Source organism: Pan troglodytes, chromosome X (genome assembly GCF_028858775.2).
Source record: "Pan troglodytes isolate AG18354 chromosome X, NHGRI_mPanTro3-v2.0_pri, whole genome shotgun sequence".
NCBI lineage: Eukaryota > Metazoa > Chordata > Mammalia > Primates > Hominidae > Pan > Pan troglodytes.
Window position 1 is genome coordinate 139,108,335 of NC_072421.2, and position 16,024 is coordinate 139,124,358.

Consider the following 16,024-nt stretch of genomic DNA (forward strand, 5'->3'; position numbering starts at 1 on the left):
TGCCTTTTCATTTTTTTGTATATTTTTTGCAGCGGATTTTTAAATTTGATATAGTCCAGTTTAATCTTTGTTTGTTGCTTGTGCATTTGGTGGCATATCTAAAAAATTACCTAACCAAGTTTTATGTGTTTCTGACCTAGTTCTATATGTTTCTATATGTAACTCTGACCAAATATTCAAACTCATTCACTCAACAGATATATTTGTGACCACTTACTACATACCAGTCCCTACTCTATGCACTAGGAATAAAGTGATGATGGGACAGTTGTAGGAGATTGCTAGCTGATCACCAACACTCAAATAATCTTCTTCTTGGTAGATTCCATTTATCCATCTCTCTTGCAGTTAAATGTGGCTATGTGAGCTCTTGCCAATGAAATGTTAGTGGGAGTGATACATGTCCCTTTCAACCTGGCCTATAAATATTCCCATGTACTTTCCTCAATGATCTTTTCTGCTTCCACAATTGGAATGGAGGTGGCAAAAAGTGTTATTTTGCAAATTACCCCAATAGGGTTGTGACAAGCATTGAATATGGATGTGGTTATAACTATGCTTTAAATGTGTCTCCTCCAAAATTCAGATTTTGCCAATGTGATAGTATTAAGAGGCAGGGTCATTAAGAGGTGATTAGGGTATGAGGGCTCCTTGCTCATGAATAGGATCAGGGCCCTTAAAAAGAGTCTTCATACAACTTTAGACTGGCTTTTCCTTCTACCACCTTCCATGTGAAGACACAGCGTTCCTCCCCACCAGAGGATGCAGTAAAAAGGTACCATCTTGGAAGCAGAGAGCAAGCCCTTACCAGACAACCAAACCTGCTGGCACCTTGATCTTGGACTTCTCAGCATCTGGAATTGTGAGAAATAAATTTCTGATTTTTCTAACTTACCCAGTCTCAGGTATGACAATTATTTAGCTTAATTTCAGCATGTATTTAGTGGTCAATAAATGTTGGCTTCTGTAATTATGATTACAGTCTTTAATGATCTGAGATAGGAAGAAGGTAAAAAGCCTCACATAATTCAGCAGATAGTGAAATTAGGTCTGCACTGCTGTAGACAGAGTAGCAGACTTGCTGATGGTAACAGCTTTGTCTTTCTGCACAGTTTCTCTGTTGATGAACCAAGATAATCCTAAGCTTTCTTAAAGAATATTTAAAGGACCATAATTTTGGTTATGCTAATGTAATGAAATGCAGCTTATACCAAAAACAATATGAGAAGCTTGGTTACAGTGGTTTTGAAAATTCTAAATTTTGCTGGAACGTTTTTCATTTACACAACACTTCTGTAAAATAGCTCTGTAATAGAATCTGACTCCATGTTTTACATTTGACGGCTAACAATTTTCACGACCCACCGCTTCCTCTTCCTCTTCTTACCTAGATCTGATAAGAAAGCCCAGGTGATTCCTTCTTTAGGGCTAGTGTGAAGGTCAAACCATGCAAGCTCTAGTCTGTGTGTGGGACACTCATACCAGCTTTACCCCCTAACCGTCATAAAAGCCAAGCCAGTTTTTTTTTTTCTCTCTCTGTTCTCTCAAGCATTCTTTTACCTGCTTGGAAACCTGTCCTCATCTCCCCAGAAAGCCTCATTATGTGAGTAATAAAATTTTCCATTCCCTTTTGGTGCATGTATCATCAGTTTTGACATCCAAACCAAATTTTTGGTGTGGAATCCATCCTGTCACATTGAATCTGTGAACAGGATATCTAGGCACTCTTCACTACCACCAGGGGTCTTTTTTCTCTTGCTTTAGCTTCCTAACTGGCCCTGCTACCTGCTGGTGACATGCAGTTTGAGCTACTGCCTGCCGCCTAGCTTGTACTTTAAACTGTACTGCTTTGTGCAGCATTGGTAGGGTTCTACCAAGCCTGTGCTAAAGATTTCAACAACGTAAGTCAGCAGTTTAACGAATTGACATTTATTGACAGGAATATTGGGTTGGAGCCCTTCTTAATGCAGCCCTGAATCTTGTGTTTCAGCCTGGATCTGTGAATTCAGATTGAATCATGTGTCTCAATTCCAATATAAGATATGACTGAAACTAGGCTCAAGGATGAACTCTTCCATTTTTACCATCAGTTGTTTCTAAACCAGGTGTTAGTATTCTTTCTTTAGATAGTTGAGGAGAAAGACTGAGAGTCTCTTCAATATATAGGCCCACTGGGTGGTCACTCGTATGGAGGGAGAGCAGTTACTATTTGAAATGCTGAGAACACACTCCTAAAAGCAGATAACTCACTAGGAATTTTAAAAATGCTTCTTGCGATACTGTTTAGGTCAGTGTCACAAAAAAGATTTTGATCATCAGAGTTTTAGGGAGAAACATCCATGACACCCTTGTGGAAAAAAACAGGGGATTCATTCAACCATTTTCATGAAGGAGTCCCATAATCCTGATGATATTGACTTGATATGAGGTTCTCTGAAAGAAGAAACTTATATGAATAAGGTAGAGAGGAATGTCCATGAATTGTATGCAGTAACCACACACACACACACACACACACACACACACACACACACACACACACACCTTGGGAAAGTTGCCTGGTAGAGGCACGTGTTGTTGGAGAAAAGTGAGATAACTCACATCTGTATTTAGACTTAAATATGGGTACACTGGCTCAGAAGGATTTTCGATAAGACATACAAAATATCCAGTATTGGTGAAGGCTGGGAGACAACAGAATGAATGACTGTTTGGGGTAGCCATGGGGAATGGCTTGGGGGAAACACCCTTCTAAGCCATGTGACACACCACAATTAAACTAGGAGAGACAAAGAAGGGTGAGAGGTCACTTTGGAATGACCCTTATTGGTGTTGAGGAAGCTCTCCTTTTTCTCTAACCAGACCGTTTAGACTCCTCTGTACCCTGTCCCTCCCCGCATGGAATTGTCAGGAGTGGTGCTTTGTGATGTGTAAGCCATGAAATTGTCAGGAGTGTTGCCTGGTGATGTCTAAGCCACCCCAGGGCTACCATTGGCAGAGTAATTTCTTGCTGGCCAATCAAACTGAAGAATGTGGAATCTCATTGTCCTGAGGAGTATATATAGAGAGAGATCAGGAGGCCTGGAGTAGGCTACTGTTGCTCTAGGGTGGCAGAGGTTAGGGAAAAATCAGGAGAGGCTGTAGGCTTCTGTTCATCTAGGATGGCAGAGTTTAGTGAAGAAGAGGAAGACACTGTACGCTACTGTTGTTCTACGATAGAAGATGTTCCTAAAGAAATAAAAGAGGCTATAGCCTACTTTTGCTCTAAGATGGCGGAGATGAACAAGGAGCCAGAAGGGAATATAGGCCACCATTGCTACATTATCCCAAAGGTTACCGAAGAAGTAGGAGAAGCTAGTTCAGACATGCCTGAACCATCCACAAGCACAAGCCAAGAAAATCCCAGCATGAAATGGAGAAAGAAAACTACTTGTGAAGCTAAAGAAGGTGAAACTGACGAGGTGAGATATCCCTAATTATGTGACTCTTCCTCCCCATTGATACCTAACCCAAGATTCCTATCTTGTCCTTATCTGGCACAAAATCTTTCCTCAACCTTTACACATCATCACAAAATCTCCCTTTCCACACATTCCCCATCCACTTCTCCAAATTAATGTCTCTTTTGGCTCACTCTGTTTTTCTTCCAGTTGTTGAAGGCAGCAAAGAAGATAAGATCATTTGTTCAGCAGAATTCAGAAAGACGTAAAGCGGGGAAAAAGTCAACTGTATTAATTTTTTATTACCACAGTAATAAAAAAAGGGATGAAAATCAGCCAAATGAGGATGAAGACAGCCACGAGGAGTCTCCCACCTCAGGTGATTCTGAGAGCTCATCAGAAGACCAAGACCTATCTCATCTCTAGGTTAACCTCTAGAAATGGTCTCCTGTGCAGAGAAACTACATATTGCACCAAGATTCTTGGATGTTGGTGATTAAAATTCAACCAAAAGATTTTGAAAAGTTCTGTATATCTCTGTGGTGTTTTCTAATAATGGAGAGGGAGGGAAAGAAGGGGAAGAGCATGTGTATGAGGAGGGAGGGAGTTGAGAACCTTCCAGGTTGTGAGACAGGCTGGCAGCCACAGTTAGCCAGACATTGGGATTAAGGACTAGATGAGGAACGAGCACTGAAGACAAATTTCCTGCTTAATAATTTATTCCACAGTAAAAGAGGAAAAGGAATTGGTGTTTCTGTGTGTGTGGGAGGGTGTGTAGATAGGGAGAGTTGTGATGTGTGTGGGGTGGTAGTATGCAACAATGGGTTTGATTCCGTTTTTGATGTTTGTCTGCCGCCAGATTTTAAGCTTCATCTCATTCCCTTCTCCTACCCCACATCTGATCAAGCTGATAAAAACAACTGGAGAGTTACCGAATTTAAAATGGAAATGAACAGATATGCCCAGCCTCAACTATTTTAATTATTCCCTTGCCTAAAATCCCCATATCCATGGCATCAATTCTTTCCTAATATCCCCTACTGATCATGGACAATCTAACCTAATGAGTAATAAATTAAAATTAAGTCTTTGGTACTTGTGATCAGCTTGAAAAATGGGACCCTATGGACTGCCTCACGCAGTTAAAATAAGTTAATAATTAACATCTTCCTCCGTTGCTTTTTAAAAAGCCCAATCTAAATTAAAATAGAATCTTCAATAATTGAAACCCATTATATAAGACCTATTTAGAGAATTAGACCTGTATAGATGATTACCCTCACTGCTCATGCATTTAACAGCCAAATTTGGATTGTTCTTAAATCTGGAAAATATAAATGGTGCCTCAGTGTATATTACTGTAACCTTAATGCCATGGTTCCGCTCATCAGGTCTTCATACCTAATATTATTCAAATTACTGATTCCGTCCAATACGTATCTGGTAAATAATTTGCAGTAATAGCAAAGTATTTGGCTAAATGTCCTGTTCACTTCCTGTTTCAACAGCCTCTCACCTGCAGTGTACTTACCTTCACCTTCAAAGGGACACAATACAACTCTACCAGGGTACTTGGTGGGGTATCTTTCCACTTCCGTCATCTCATATAATCTTCACAGGCAGAATATTAACTACATCTAGATTTTCCTAGATGCTCAGGTATGACATTACACTGATGACAACCTCTTCTGAGGAGTTTCCTATGAGACACTTCTTCAGGACATAAAAATGTTAGCAAAAAAGATCACAGAAAGGAAATCAGCCATTGCCCTCACACATAGTACAAAGCCACACTACATCAGTTATATTTCTGAAAATTATTTGGTAATCTGAGGGCTGCTCCAATGCAACAGTGTCAAGAAAAAGCTTTTAGTCTCAGCACCCACATTTTAAAAACAAGTCTAATATCATTTAGACATTTTTGGATCCTGGAGGTAATATATTCCCTACATACAAATTTATTTAAGTGTATTTGTTCTGTCACTTGTAAATTGGTCCATCTTGAATGAAGCCACCTGCAACAAAAGGCTCTGGAATTTGTCTAAATTGGTATGCAACAGGCACTTGTGTTAGGTCTCCCCAGAGACTTAAGCACTGTAGAGATTTTAGCAACCTCATTTCATACTTACTGAAGTCACCAGACCAGCGATGATAGCCTTTAGTTGCCCATGGGCTTCTGATACAAGGAACTGCTCTGTTTGGCTTTATGCTATATGCCATTAGTGTGGCAACTGGTGGCAATCTACTGGGTTTTGACCAGAAATATAAGTTCTCTCAGGCCCTGTACCTGTGACCCTCAACATCTAGGTGTTCATTATGCCTGGGTCCTGGAATTAGCAACCAGTTAGCTCATCATGGCTAGTGAAACTTCCTCACTACAGGATGGAGCCACACCTGATTTTTCTGTATGTTCCCACCTACAGGAGACGGTAACTCCTCTGTCCTCAGTCCCTCACTAGATTCCACAGTTCTGTAAGAGGACATTGCTCTCTCAGACTCCTTGGATAACCAGGGAGTCCCTTAGAATCAACAGAGTGACTACCAAAGGATTATCATTCACTATTACCAATGGCATTACCACCCTCACCCCTAATAGAGGTTGCTTGGGAACTGCTGCTTTTCATATCTTAACCAAGATTTCCCTGATAAAGGACCAATCCCAAGATTCAGTCGGCCAAACTAAACAATCATCTTAACACTGGATGTCCTGGCCATTAATTGACCTCATCTGAACATTTTTAGAGACCTTTGAGCTATTGTCAATGGTCTGACTATTTGGTCTGGTGTTGTGGGAAGTCAGGGACCCCAAATGGACGGAACGGCTGAAGCCATGGCAGAAGAACGTGAATTGTGAAGATTTCATGGACATTTATTAGTTCCCCAAATTAATACTTTTGTAATTTCTTATGCCTGTCTTTACTGCAGTCTCTAAACATAACTTGTAAAGATTTCATGGACACTTATCACTTCCCCAATCAATACCCTTGTGATTTCCTATGCCGTCTTTACTTTAATCTCTTAATCCTGTCAGCTGATGAGGATGTATATCGCCTCAGGACCCTGTAATAATTGCATTAACTGCACAAATTGTACAGCATGTGTGTTTGAGCAATATGAAATGTGGGCACCTTGAAAAAAGAACAGGATAGCAGCAGTTGTTCAGGGAATAAGAGAGATAACCTTAAACTCTGACCGCTGGTAAGCCGGTTGAAACAGAGCCATATTTCTCTTCTTTCAAAAGCAAATGGGAGAAATATTGCTGAATTCTTTTTCTCAGCATGGAACATCCCTGAGAAAAAGAATGCGTACCTGGGGGTGGGTTTCTGAACTGCCCCCCCTGGGCGTGGTTGTCTCTTTTGGTCGAGACTGCAGAGGTGAAATAGAGTCCAGTCTCTCATAGTGCTCCCAGGCTTATTAGGAAGAGGAAATTCCCACCTAATAAATTTTGGTCAGACTGGTTGATCTCAAAACCCTGTCTCCTGATAAGATGTTATCAATGACAATGGTGCCTGAAACTTCATTAGCAATTTTAATTTCGCCTCGGTCCTGTGGTCCTATCATCTCACCCTGCCTCCACTTGCCTTGTGATATTCTATTACCTTGTAAAGTACTTGATGTCTGTGATCCACACCTATTTGCACACTCCCTCCCCTTTTGAAACTCCCTAATAAAAACTTGCTGGTTTTTGTGGCTTGTGGGGCATCACGGAACCTACGGACATGTGATGTCTCCCCCGGACGCCCAGCTTTAAAATTTCTCTGTTTTGTACTCTGTCCCTTTATTTCTCAAGCTGGCCGACGCTTGAGGAAAATAGAAAAGAACCTACGTGAATATTGGGGCAGATTACCCAATAGTCTGGCCATTGAGAAAACAATTCTTTATCCAAGTTTGCCCCATTTGGGTTAAAGAACTCTTCAGTTATTTTGACTCATAGATGCCCCAAATATAAATTAAGATTATGCATTTCTCTGTACATATGAAAACCTCAATACCATGTTCTTACCAAGGCACTCCTTTGTGTTTGGTGTTGTAGACTTTTGAGTTCCAGACATCATTGATAGTGACCAAGATACTCATTTCACTTCTTAAAATAAACAACATTCAGCTCTTGAATAAGGCAATGGAACTTTTACCTTCCTTGTTGATTTTAGGTAGGAGGCCTCATAGAATGTTATTTAAACTAGTTCAAAATAAATACAACATGGCAAATTTCAGTTGTCAGTCAAGCATCAGGGCTGAAGTTTCATACAGTCTTACTCCATTTTTGTTGTTTGACTCATGTAAATAATAATCCTTATTGTACCCTCTTGGTGCATGTGTGGCACCATTAGTCTTGACTTTGAAACCAAATTTTGAGTGTTGGGTATAAATTCCACTTCTTCAGGATGACTATAAGAAGCTCATATACTGCATACTATATATATATATATATATGCATATATATTTACGCATATTATGCATTTATCTAATATATGCATTAGTGGTCATATGAATATGACATTTTATTGTACCAATGTCTCAGGAAACAAATATTTTATGGAGTGCCTGATATGTGTCAGACCTGTTCTAGTTCCTGGGCTTACAGTTAGGAATGTATAGTCTATAGTTATGCAGTTGTTTAATTTATATTTACATGGTCAAAGGGAAGGGTGAGAATGGTGGTAGTGGGACAGAGGCCAACATTTTACTTAGGAGATGTGGGAAAATCTCTGAGGAGTTGACTTTTGAATTCAGAACTAAACAATGAGATAGAATCTGCTGTGTGAAGACTTTATAAACAACATCTTAGATATAAAGAAGAGCAAGTAGCAATGTCATGAAGTAAGAATAAGGACAAAGTGTTGAGGAGCAGCAAATAGGCAAGTGTGCCTGGAGTAGAGTGAGAGGAGGAAGAATGGAAATAGACAACCGAGACTAGAGAGCTTGGCAAAGATAAAGACACGTAGAGACTCGTAGTGTTAAGAACTTGGGTTTTATTTTACATGTAGTGGAAGCCATTTTGGCTTTGATGCATGACAGTGATGTAGATTGATTTAATTTTTAGAAAGATCACTGGATGTTGCGGATTTGATAAGACCACAGATGTGACAGATTGTAGCAACAATGCATGTATAAGATAATATTGGCTAAGACTAGGCTTGTAGCAGGAAGAATATAACTTAGTATCTAACATAGCAGTTTAGAGGATAGGCTTTGAAGTTTGACCTCATTTTAAAGTATCACCACCTAAAGGCTATTTGTCCCTGAGCAAGTTCCTTAACCTCTGTAAGGATTAATTCCCTGATGTATAAAATGAGATGATAATGGTACGCCTCTATGTCCTAGGGTCACTCTGGAATTGAATGAAGTAATTTATGTAAAAAACCTGGTACTATATTAGACACATAATAGGCATTTGATAAAATGGCTACTGTTATTAACAACCATAATATAAATAAATACATAAATAAAAGCAAGCTACTTCTTGCTTTTCTTTGCCAACTCTCCAAGTGCTAGCATGTCATGTATAAGCTGCTGTTAACTCATGATTACTGAGCCCTTATTTGTTTTTATTGAAGACACAATTATCTTTGGTCACCTGTGCTCAATAGCTAGGCATTCTGGTACCCTTATGTATTAGTTAATTCTCACGCTGCTATGAAGAAATATCCAAGACTGGATAATTTGTAAAGAAACAAGTGTTAATTGACTCACAGTTCCGCATGGCTGGGAAAGTCTCAGGAAATTTTCAATCGTCGTGGAAGGGAAAGCAAACACATCCTTCTTCACAAGGCAACAAGAGAGAGGTACTGAGCAAAAGGGAAAAAAGTCCCTTATAAAACCATCAGATCTCCTGAGAACTCACTATCATGAGAACAGCATGAGGATAACTGACCCCACGATTCAATTACTTCCAAGCAGGTCCCTCCCACAACATGTGGGGATTATGGGAACTACAATTTAAAAAGAGATTTGGGTGGGGACACAGCCAATCCATATCACCTTAGATACTTCATAATAACTGGTCATATATGGGTTATGATTAATTTATAAAATGAAGTTGTGGTAGTGGCTGATCTATGACATTTTCTCTTTGTACCTGATGAGTCATCATTTGAACATCTCTCCTCTCCAACCTCCTTCCACAGGCGTAAATGAGCAGCAACCCATATTTCTAACCTAACTGCAGACAAGTTGCTTAACTTAGCCAGATTTCTTTGGTGTTTTTTTTTTCTGTTAAATGCATATTTGAGTGTTTCTTCATCCAGAAAACAATGTTTGCATTTTTTTGAAGCCAGTTCTCATTTTATTACTTTCAAATCAGAACTTTCTCTAAATATCTTTGTCCCTTGGTGCTTTTAGTTGTTTCCCCCATGCTTTTATCCTGGACATCTGATACCTCATGAGATATGATGGTTTTATAAATGGGAGTTCCCCTGCATAAGATTTCTTGCCTGCCTCCATGTAAGATGTGATTTTGCTCCTCATTTGCCTTCTGCCATGATTGTGAGGCATCTCCAGCAATGTGGAACTGTGAGTCAATTAAACTCGTTCCTTTATAAATTACCCAGTCTTGGGTTTGTCTTTATTAGCAGCAAACTAATACAGCAACAGACTAATACAGCAACTTGGTACCGCAGAGAGTGGAGCACTGCTGTAAAGATATCGAAACATGTGGAAGCGTCTTTGGACCTGGGTAACAGGCATAGGTTGGAACAGAGGTTTGGAGGTCTCAGGAGAGGACAGGAAGATATGGAGAACTTTGGAACTTCCTAGAGACTTGTTGAATGGCCTTGACCAAAAGGCAGATAGTGATATAGACAATAAAGTCCAGGCTGAGGTGGTCTCAGATGGAGATGAGGAACTTGGGAACTGGAGTAAAGGTCATTCTTGCCATAGAAAGAGACTTATGGCATTTTGCCTCTGCCCTAGAGATCTGTGGAACTTTGAACTTGAGAGAGATAATTTAGGGTATCTGGCAGAAGAAATTTCTAAGCAGCAAAGTGTTCAAGAGGAAACAGAGCATAAAACGTCGAAAAGTTTGCAGCCTGATAATGCAATAGAAAAGAAAAACCTATTTTCTGGGGAGAACTTCAAGCCAGCTCCAAAAATTTGCATAAGTAATGAGCAACCAAATACTAATTGTTAAAACAATGGGTAAAATGACTCCAGGGCATGTCAGAGACCTTCATTGCAGCCCCTTCCATCACAGGCCTGGAGGCCTAGAAGAGAAAAACGGTTTCTTGTGCCAGATCCAGGGACCCTCTGCTGTGTGTAGCCTCTTGACTTGGTGCCTGCTTCCTAGGCACTTCAGTCCAAGGTTAAAAGTGGCCAAGGTGCATCTCAGGCCATTGCTTCAGAGGATTCAAGTCCTAAGCCTTGGTAGCTTCCACATGATGTTGGTCCCGTGGGTATGTGGAAGACAAAAATTGAGATTTGGGAACCTCTTTCTACTAGATTTCAGAGGATATATAGAAACACATGGCTGTCCAGGCAGAGGTGTGCTGCAGGGGTGGACCCCTCATGGAGAACCTCTGCTTGGCCTGTGTGGAAGGGAAATGTGGGGTCAGAACCCCCACACAGAGTCCCCACTGGGGCACTGCCTAGTGAAGCTGTGGGAAGAGGGCCACTGTCCTCCAGACCCCAGAATGGTAGATCCACTGACAGCTTGCACCGTGCACCTAAAAAAGCTGCAGACACTCAATGCCAGCCTGTGAAAACAGCTGGGAGAGGGGCTGTACCCTGCAAAGCCACAGGGGCAGAGCTGCCCAAGGCCATGGGAGTCCACTACTTGCATCAGCGTGAACTGGATGTGATACATGGAGTCAAAGGAGATCATGTTGGAACTTTAAGGTTTAATGACTGCCCTGTTGGATTTTGGACTTGAATGGGGCCTGTAGCCCCTTTGTTTTGGCCAATTTCTCCCATGTGGAATGGGCATCTTTACCCAGTGCCTATACTTGCATTGTGTCTCGGAAGTAACTAACTTGCTTTTGATTTTACAGGCTCATAGGCAGAAGGGACTTACCTTGTCTCAGATGAGACCTTGGCCTGTGGACTTTTGAGTTAATGCTGAAATGATTTAAGCCTTTGGGGGACTTTTGGGAAGGCATGATTGGTTTTGAAATGTGAGGACATGAGATTTGGGAGGGGCCGGTGGCAGAATGATATGGTTGGCTGTGTCCCCATCCAAATCTCACCTCGAATTGTAATAATTCCCATGTCAAGGGTTGGGCCAGGTGGAGATAATTGAGTCATGGTGGTGACTTCTGCCCTACTGTTGCCATGGTAGTGAATACATCTCAGGAGATCTGATGGTTTTATAAATGGGAGTTATCCTGCACAAGCTCTCTTGCCTGCTGCCACGTAAGATGTGACTTTGCTGCTCATTTGCCTTCTGCGATGATTGTGAGGCCTCCCCAGTCATGTGGAATTGTGAGTCCATTAAACCTCTTTCCTTTATAAATTACCCAGTCTCAGTTATGTCTTTATTAGTAGTATAAGAACAGACTAATACACTATCTTTCCACATTATTGTCATTTAGAACTATAATTAACAAGCTGTAGGCTGGGCATGGTGGCTCACGCCTATTATCCCAGCACTTTGGAAGGTGTGGTGGGCAGATCACGAGGTCAGGAGTTCGAGACCAGCCTGGCCAATATGGTGACACCGAATCTCTAATAAAAACAACGAAAATTAGCTGGGCGTGGTGGCATGCACCTGTAGTTTCAGCTATTCGGGAGGCTGAGGCAGAAGAACTCTTTTGAATCCAGGAGGCGGAGATTGCAGTGAGCCGAGACCATGCCACTGCACTCCAGCCTGGGCGACAGAGTGAGACTCCATCTCAAAAACACACACACACAAATAAACAAACAAAAAACCAAGCTGTTTACTGCTCCTTACATGTCACTGATGAGCAAGTAAAATAGTGCTACGTGTTTTTCCTTCCTCTTTGAATTAATTGCTTTCTCTTCCCCACCTATGTCTGATGAGTGATGAAAACTTAATCATTCTTCAAGGCTAAGATCAAATGTTGCTCCCACTCTGATGTCTCCCCACCACCAACCCCAGCACAGTTAGTGGCTCCTGTTGTCCTACTACTGCTTGTATTAGAGCACTTACCATGTTGTATTAAAATCATTGATTTACAACTTTGTCTCCCTCATTATACAATATACACCAGGAAGAAGCATATTTCATTCATTTTTGTAATTGCAACCACCTTAATACACTTATCACAACATCATGGTGGCTGCTCAATGTATGTTTGATGAATAAATGGAAGACAAAACAATCATCAATTTTATACATGTTAGGTTATTTTCTGAATCTGCTGTATAATGTTTTATTTAGAAATGTGGCTATGGTTTGAATGTGTCCCCAAAATTGCATGTATTGAAAATATAATCCTCAGATTCATATGTCAATAGGAAGTGAGGTATTTGGGAAGTAATTTGGATTGGATAAGTTCATCAGGATGGAGCCCCTATGATATGGGAATAGTAGCTTTATAGGAAGAGGTAGAGATACCTGGGCTGACTCCAATGCTGTTGCCCTCTCACCATGTGATGCCATCTCTCATCTTATGATGTAGGAAGAAGGCCCTCACCAGATGCTAACACCATGCCCTTGGACTTCCCAGTTCTAGAAAAATGAGCTAAATAAACTTTTTGTTTTGTTTTGTTTTGTTTTGTTTGAGATGGATTCTCGCTCTGTCACCCAGGCTGTAGTGCAGTGGTGTGATCTTGGCTGACTGCAACCTCTGCCTGGGGCTCAAGCAATTTTTCTGCCTCAGTCTCCTGAGGAGCTGGGACTACAGGCTCCTGCCACAATGCCCAGCAATTTTTTTTTTTTTGTATTTTTAGTAGAGATGGGGTTTCACCATGTTAGCCAGGATGGTCTCAATCTCCTGACCTTTTGATCTGCCCACCTTGGTCTCCCAAAGTGGTGGGATTACAGGCGTGAGCCACCACGCCCAGCCATAAAGTCCGATTGTTTTTAATTTAGCCGGTATGTAGTATTACATTTTAGTAAGATAAAATGGATTAAGACAAAGGTTAAAGCTTAAAATCATTTAAAAATTTTATTTAAAAAAAATTCAGGGTGGGGCATGGTGGCTCACGCCCGTAATCCTAGCATTGTGGCAGGCTGAGGCGAATGGATCACAAGATCAGGAGTTCAAGACCAGCCTGACCAATATGGTGAAACCCCATCTCTACTAAAAATACAAAAATTACCTGGATGTGGTGGTGCATGCTTGTAGTCCCAACTACTCGGGAGGCTGAGGCAGGAGAATCGCTTGAACTCGGGAGGTGGAGGTTGCAGTGAACTGAGATCGCACCACTGCACTCCAGCCTGGGTGACAGAGCAAGCCTCCATCTAAAAAAAAAAAAAAAAAAAAAAATTCAAATTACAAGAAAGTTCAAAAATACATAAAACACTGAAAACCAAAAATATCCAGCAATATGCACAATATTGGCAACTGTCTTTTCATATATACATAGCTTTATACGTATAAACGCTCATGTGAATTTATGTAAGAGTTATGTATACACGTATATACATATATGTATATATTTAATGTTTAGAAAGACCATCTCTATAAAATTTTGCATTTCTTTACTCTCTCCTCCAATTGGATAACCAATGTTAAAAGGTGATTGTGCATTTTTCCATATCTTTGCCGATTTCATATAGTAATATAGCATATATACATATACGTACACCTGTATAGAAGCACTATTTTACTCTTTAATGCATCTTGGTTATATAACTTAGAAACACAACATAAAAATCTATCCACATTTTCTGATATAGAATTATCATACTTTTAAATGTAGTCATGTGAATGAGGATGGCTTAAATGAAACTTATTAAGCCATTTCTCTATTGCAGGCATTCAGGTTGATTCCAGTTTTTGGCCACTGCACTTTATTGGTCTTTTTTGGCTGCTATAACACAATACCACAGAATGGGTTGTTCAAACAACAGAAATTTATTTCTCATTGTCTGGAGACCAGAAATCTGAGATTAGCGTGCCAGTATGATGTGTTCTGGTGATGATTTTTTTCCTAGTTATAGACAGTGGCCTTCTCACTGCATCCTCACATGGAAGGGAGAGGAAGCTCACTAGTGTCTGTTACAAGGGCACTAATTCTATCAGATAAAGGCCCCACCGTTTCGAACTCATCTAATCTTAATTACTTCCTTAGAGGCCCCATCTCCAAATACAACCATGGAGGGTGTATTAGTTTTCATACTGCTATAAAGATACCACCTGAGACTACATAATTCATAAAGTATGGAGATTTAAGTGACTCACATTTCCTCATGGCTGGGGAGGCTTTAGGAAAATTAAAATCATGGCAGAAGTGGAAGCAGGCACATCTTACGTGGCGGCAGGCGAGAGAGCCAGAGAGCAAAGAAGGAACTTGCTAATAACTTACAAAATCATCAGATCTCATGAGAACTCACTCACAATCGTGAGAACAGCATGGGTGAAACTGCCCCCCTCATTTAATCATCTCTCACCAGCTTCCTCCCTCAACACCTGGGAATTACAATATGAGATGAGATTTGGGTGGAGACACAGAGACAAACCATTTCATTCTGCCACTGGCCCCTCCCAAATCTCATGTCTTGTCACATTTCAAAACAAATTATGCCTTTCCAACAGCCCCCCAAAGTCTTAACTCATTTCAACAGTAACTCAAAAGTCCACAGTCCAAAGTCACATCTGAGACAAGGCAAGTCCCTTCTACCTATGAGCCTGCAAAATCAAAAGCAAGCTAGTTACTTCCCAGACACAAAGGGGGTAAAGCCATTGGATAAATGTTCTAATTGCAAATTGGAGAAATTGGCCAAAACAAAGTGGCTACAGGCCCCACGCAAGTCCGGAATCCAACAGGGCAGTCATGATATTTTAAAGCTCCAAAATTATCTCATTTAAATCCATGTTTCATATCCAGGTCACTCTGGCACAAGAGGTGGGTTCCCATGATCTTGGGCAGCTCTGCCCCTGTGGCTTTGCAGGGTATAGCCCCACTCTCAGCTGCTTTCACAGGCTAGCATTGAGTATCTGTGGCTTTTCCAGGTGCACAGTGCAAGCTGTCTGTGGATCTATCATTTTTGGGTCTGGAGGATGGCAGCCGCCTTCTTTCATTCTAGTAGACAGTGCCTCAGTGAGGACTCTGTGTGGGGGCTCCAACCCCACATTTCCCTTCTGCACTGCCCTAGCAGAGGTTCTCCATGTGGGCTCCACCCGTGCAGCAAATTTCTGCCTGGACAATCAGGTATTTCCATAAATCCTCTGTAATCTAGGCAGAGGTCCCTAAACCTCAATTTTTGAGTTCTGTGCTCCCACAGACCCAACACCACATGGAAGCCACCAAAGCTTGGGTCTTGCACCCTCTGAAACAACGGCCCAAGCTGTACCTTGGCCCCTTTTAGCCAAGGCTGGAGCTGGAGCAGCTGGGACACAGGGCATCAATTCTTGATGCTGCACACAGCAGGGGGCCATGGGCCCTGCCCAGTGAACCAGTTTTTTCTTCTTGGCCTCTGGGCCTGTGATGGGAGGGGCTGCCAGCAAGATCTCTGAAATGCC

The 16,024-nt window shown here is 41.2% G+C and overlaps 2 protein-coding genes across 2 annotated transcripts in view; both read left to right on the forward strand.

The window, feature by feature from the left end:
- LOC134809307 (uncharacterized) overlaps positions 1-16,024 on the forward strand; it is a 205,540-nt gene that overhangs the window by 107,013 nt on the left and 82,503 nt on the right. The window lies entirely within an intron of this gene.
- LOC741617 (uncharacterized) lies at positions 2,972-3,964 on the forward strand. Its single transcript, XM_009439716.5, has 2 exons — positions 2,972-3,461; positions 3,651-3,964. Exons 1-2 carry the CDS (start codon positions 3,162-3,164, stop codon positions 3,864-3,866), a joined length of 516 nt encoding a protein of 171 aa, XP_009437991.1. The 5' UTR covers positions 2,972-3,161; the 3' UTR covers positions 3,867-3,964.

What these genes read in the sequence shown, in the direction of transcription:
- LOC741617 (XM_009439716.5), top strand. Translation starts at nt 3,162, where the DNA reads ATGGCAGAGTTTAGTGAAGAAGAGGAAGACACTGTACGCTACTGTTGT. An exon ending in AAGAAGGTGAAACTGACGAG is followed by an intron (nt 3,462 to 3,650) that starts GTGAGATATCCC and finishes TTTTTCTTCCAG; the next exon opens with TTGTTGAAGGCAGCAAAGAA.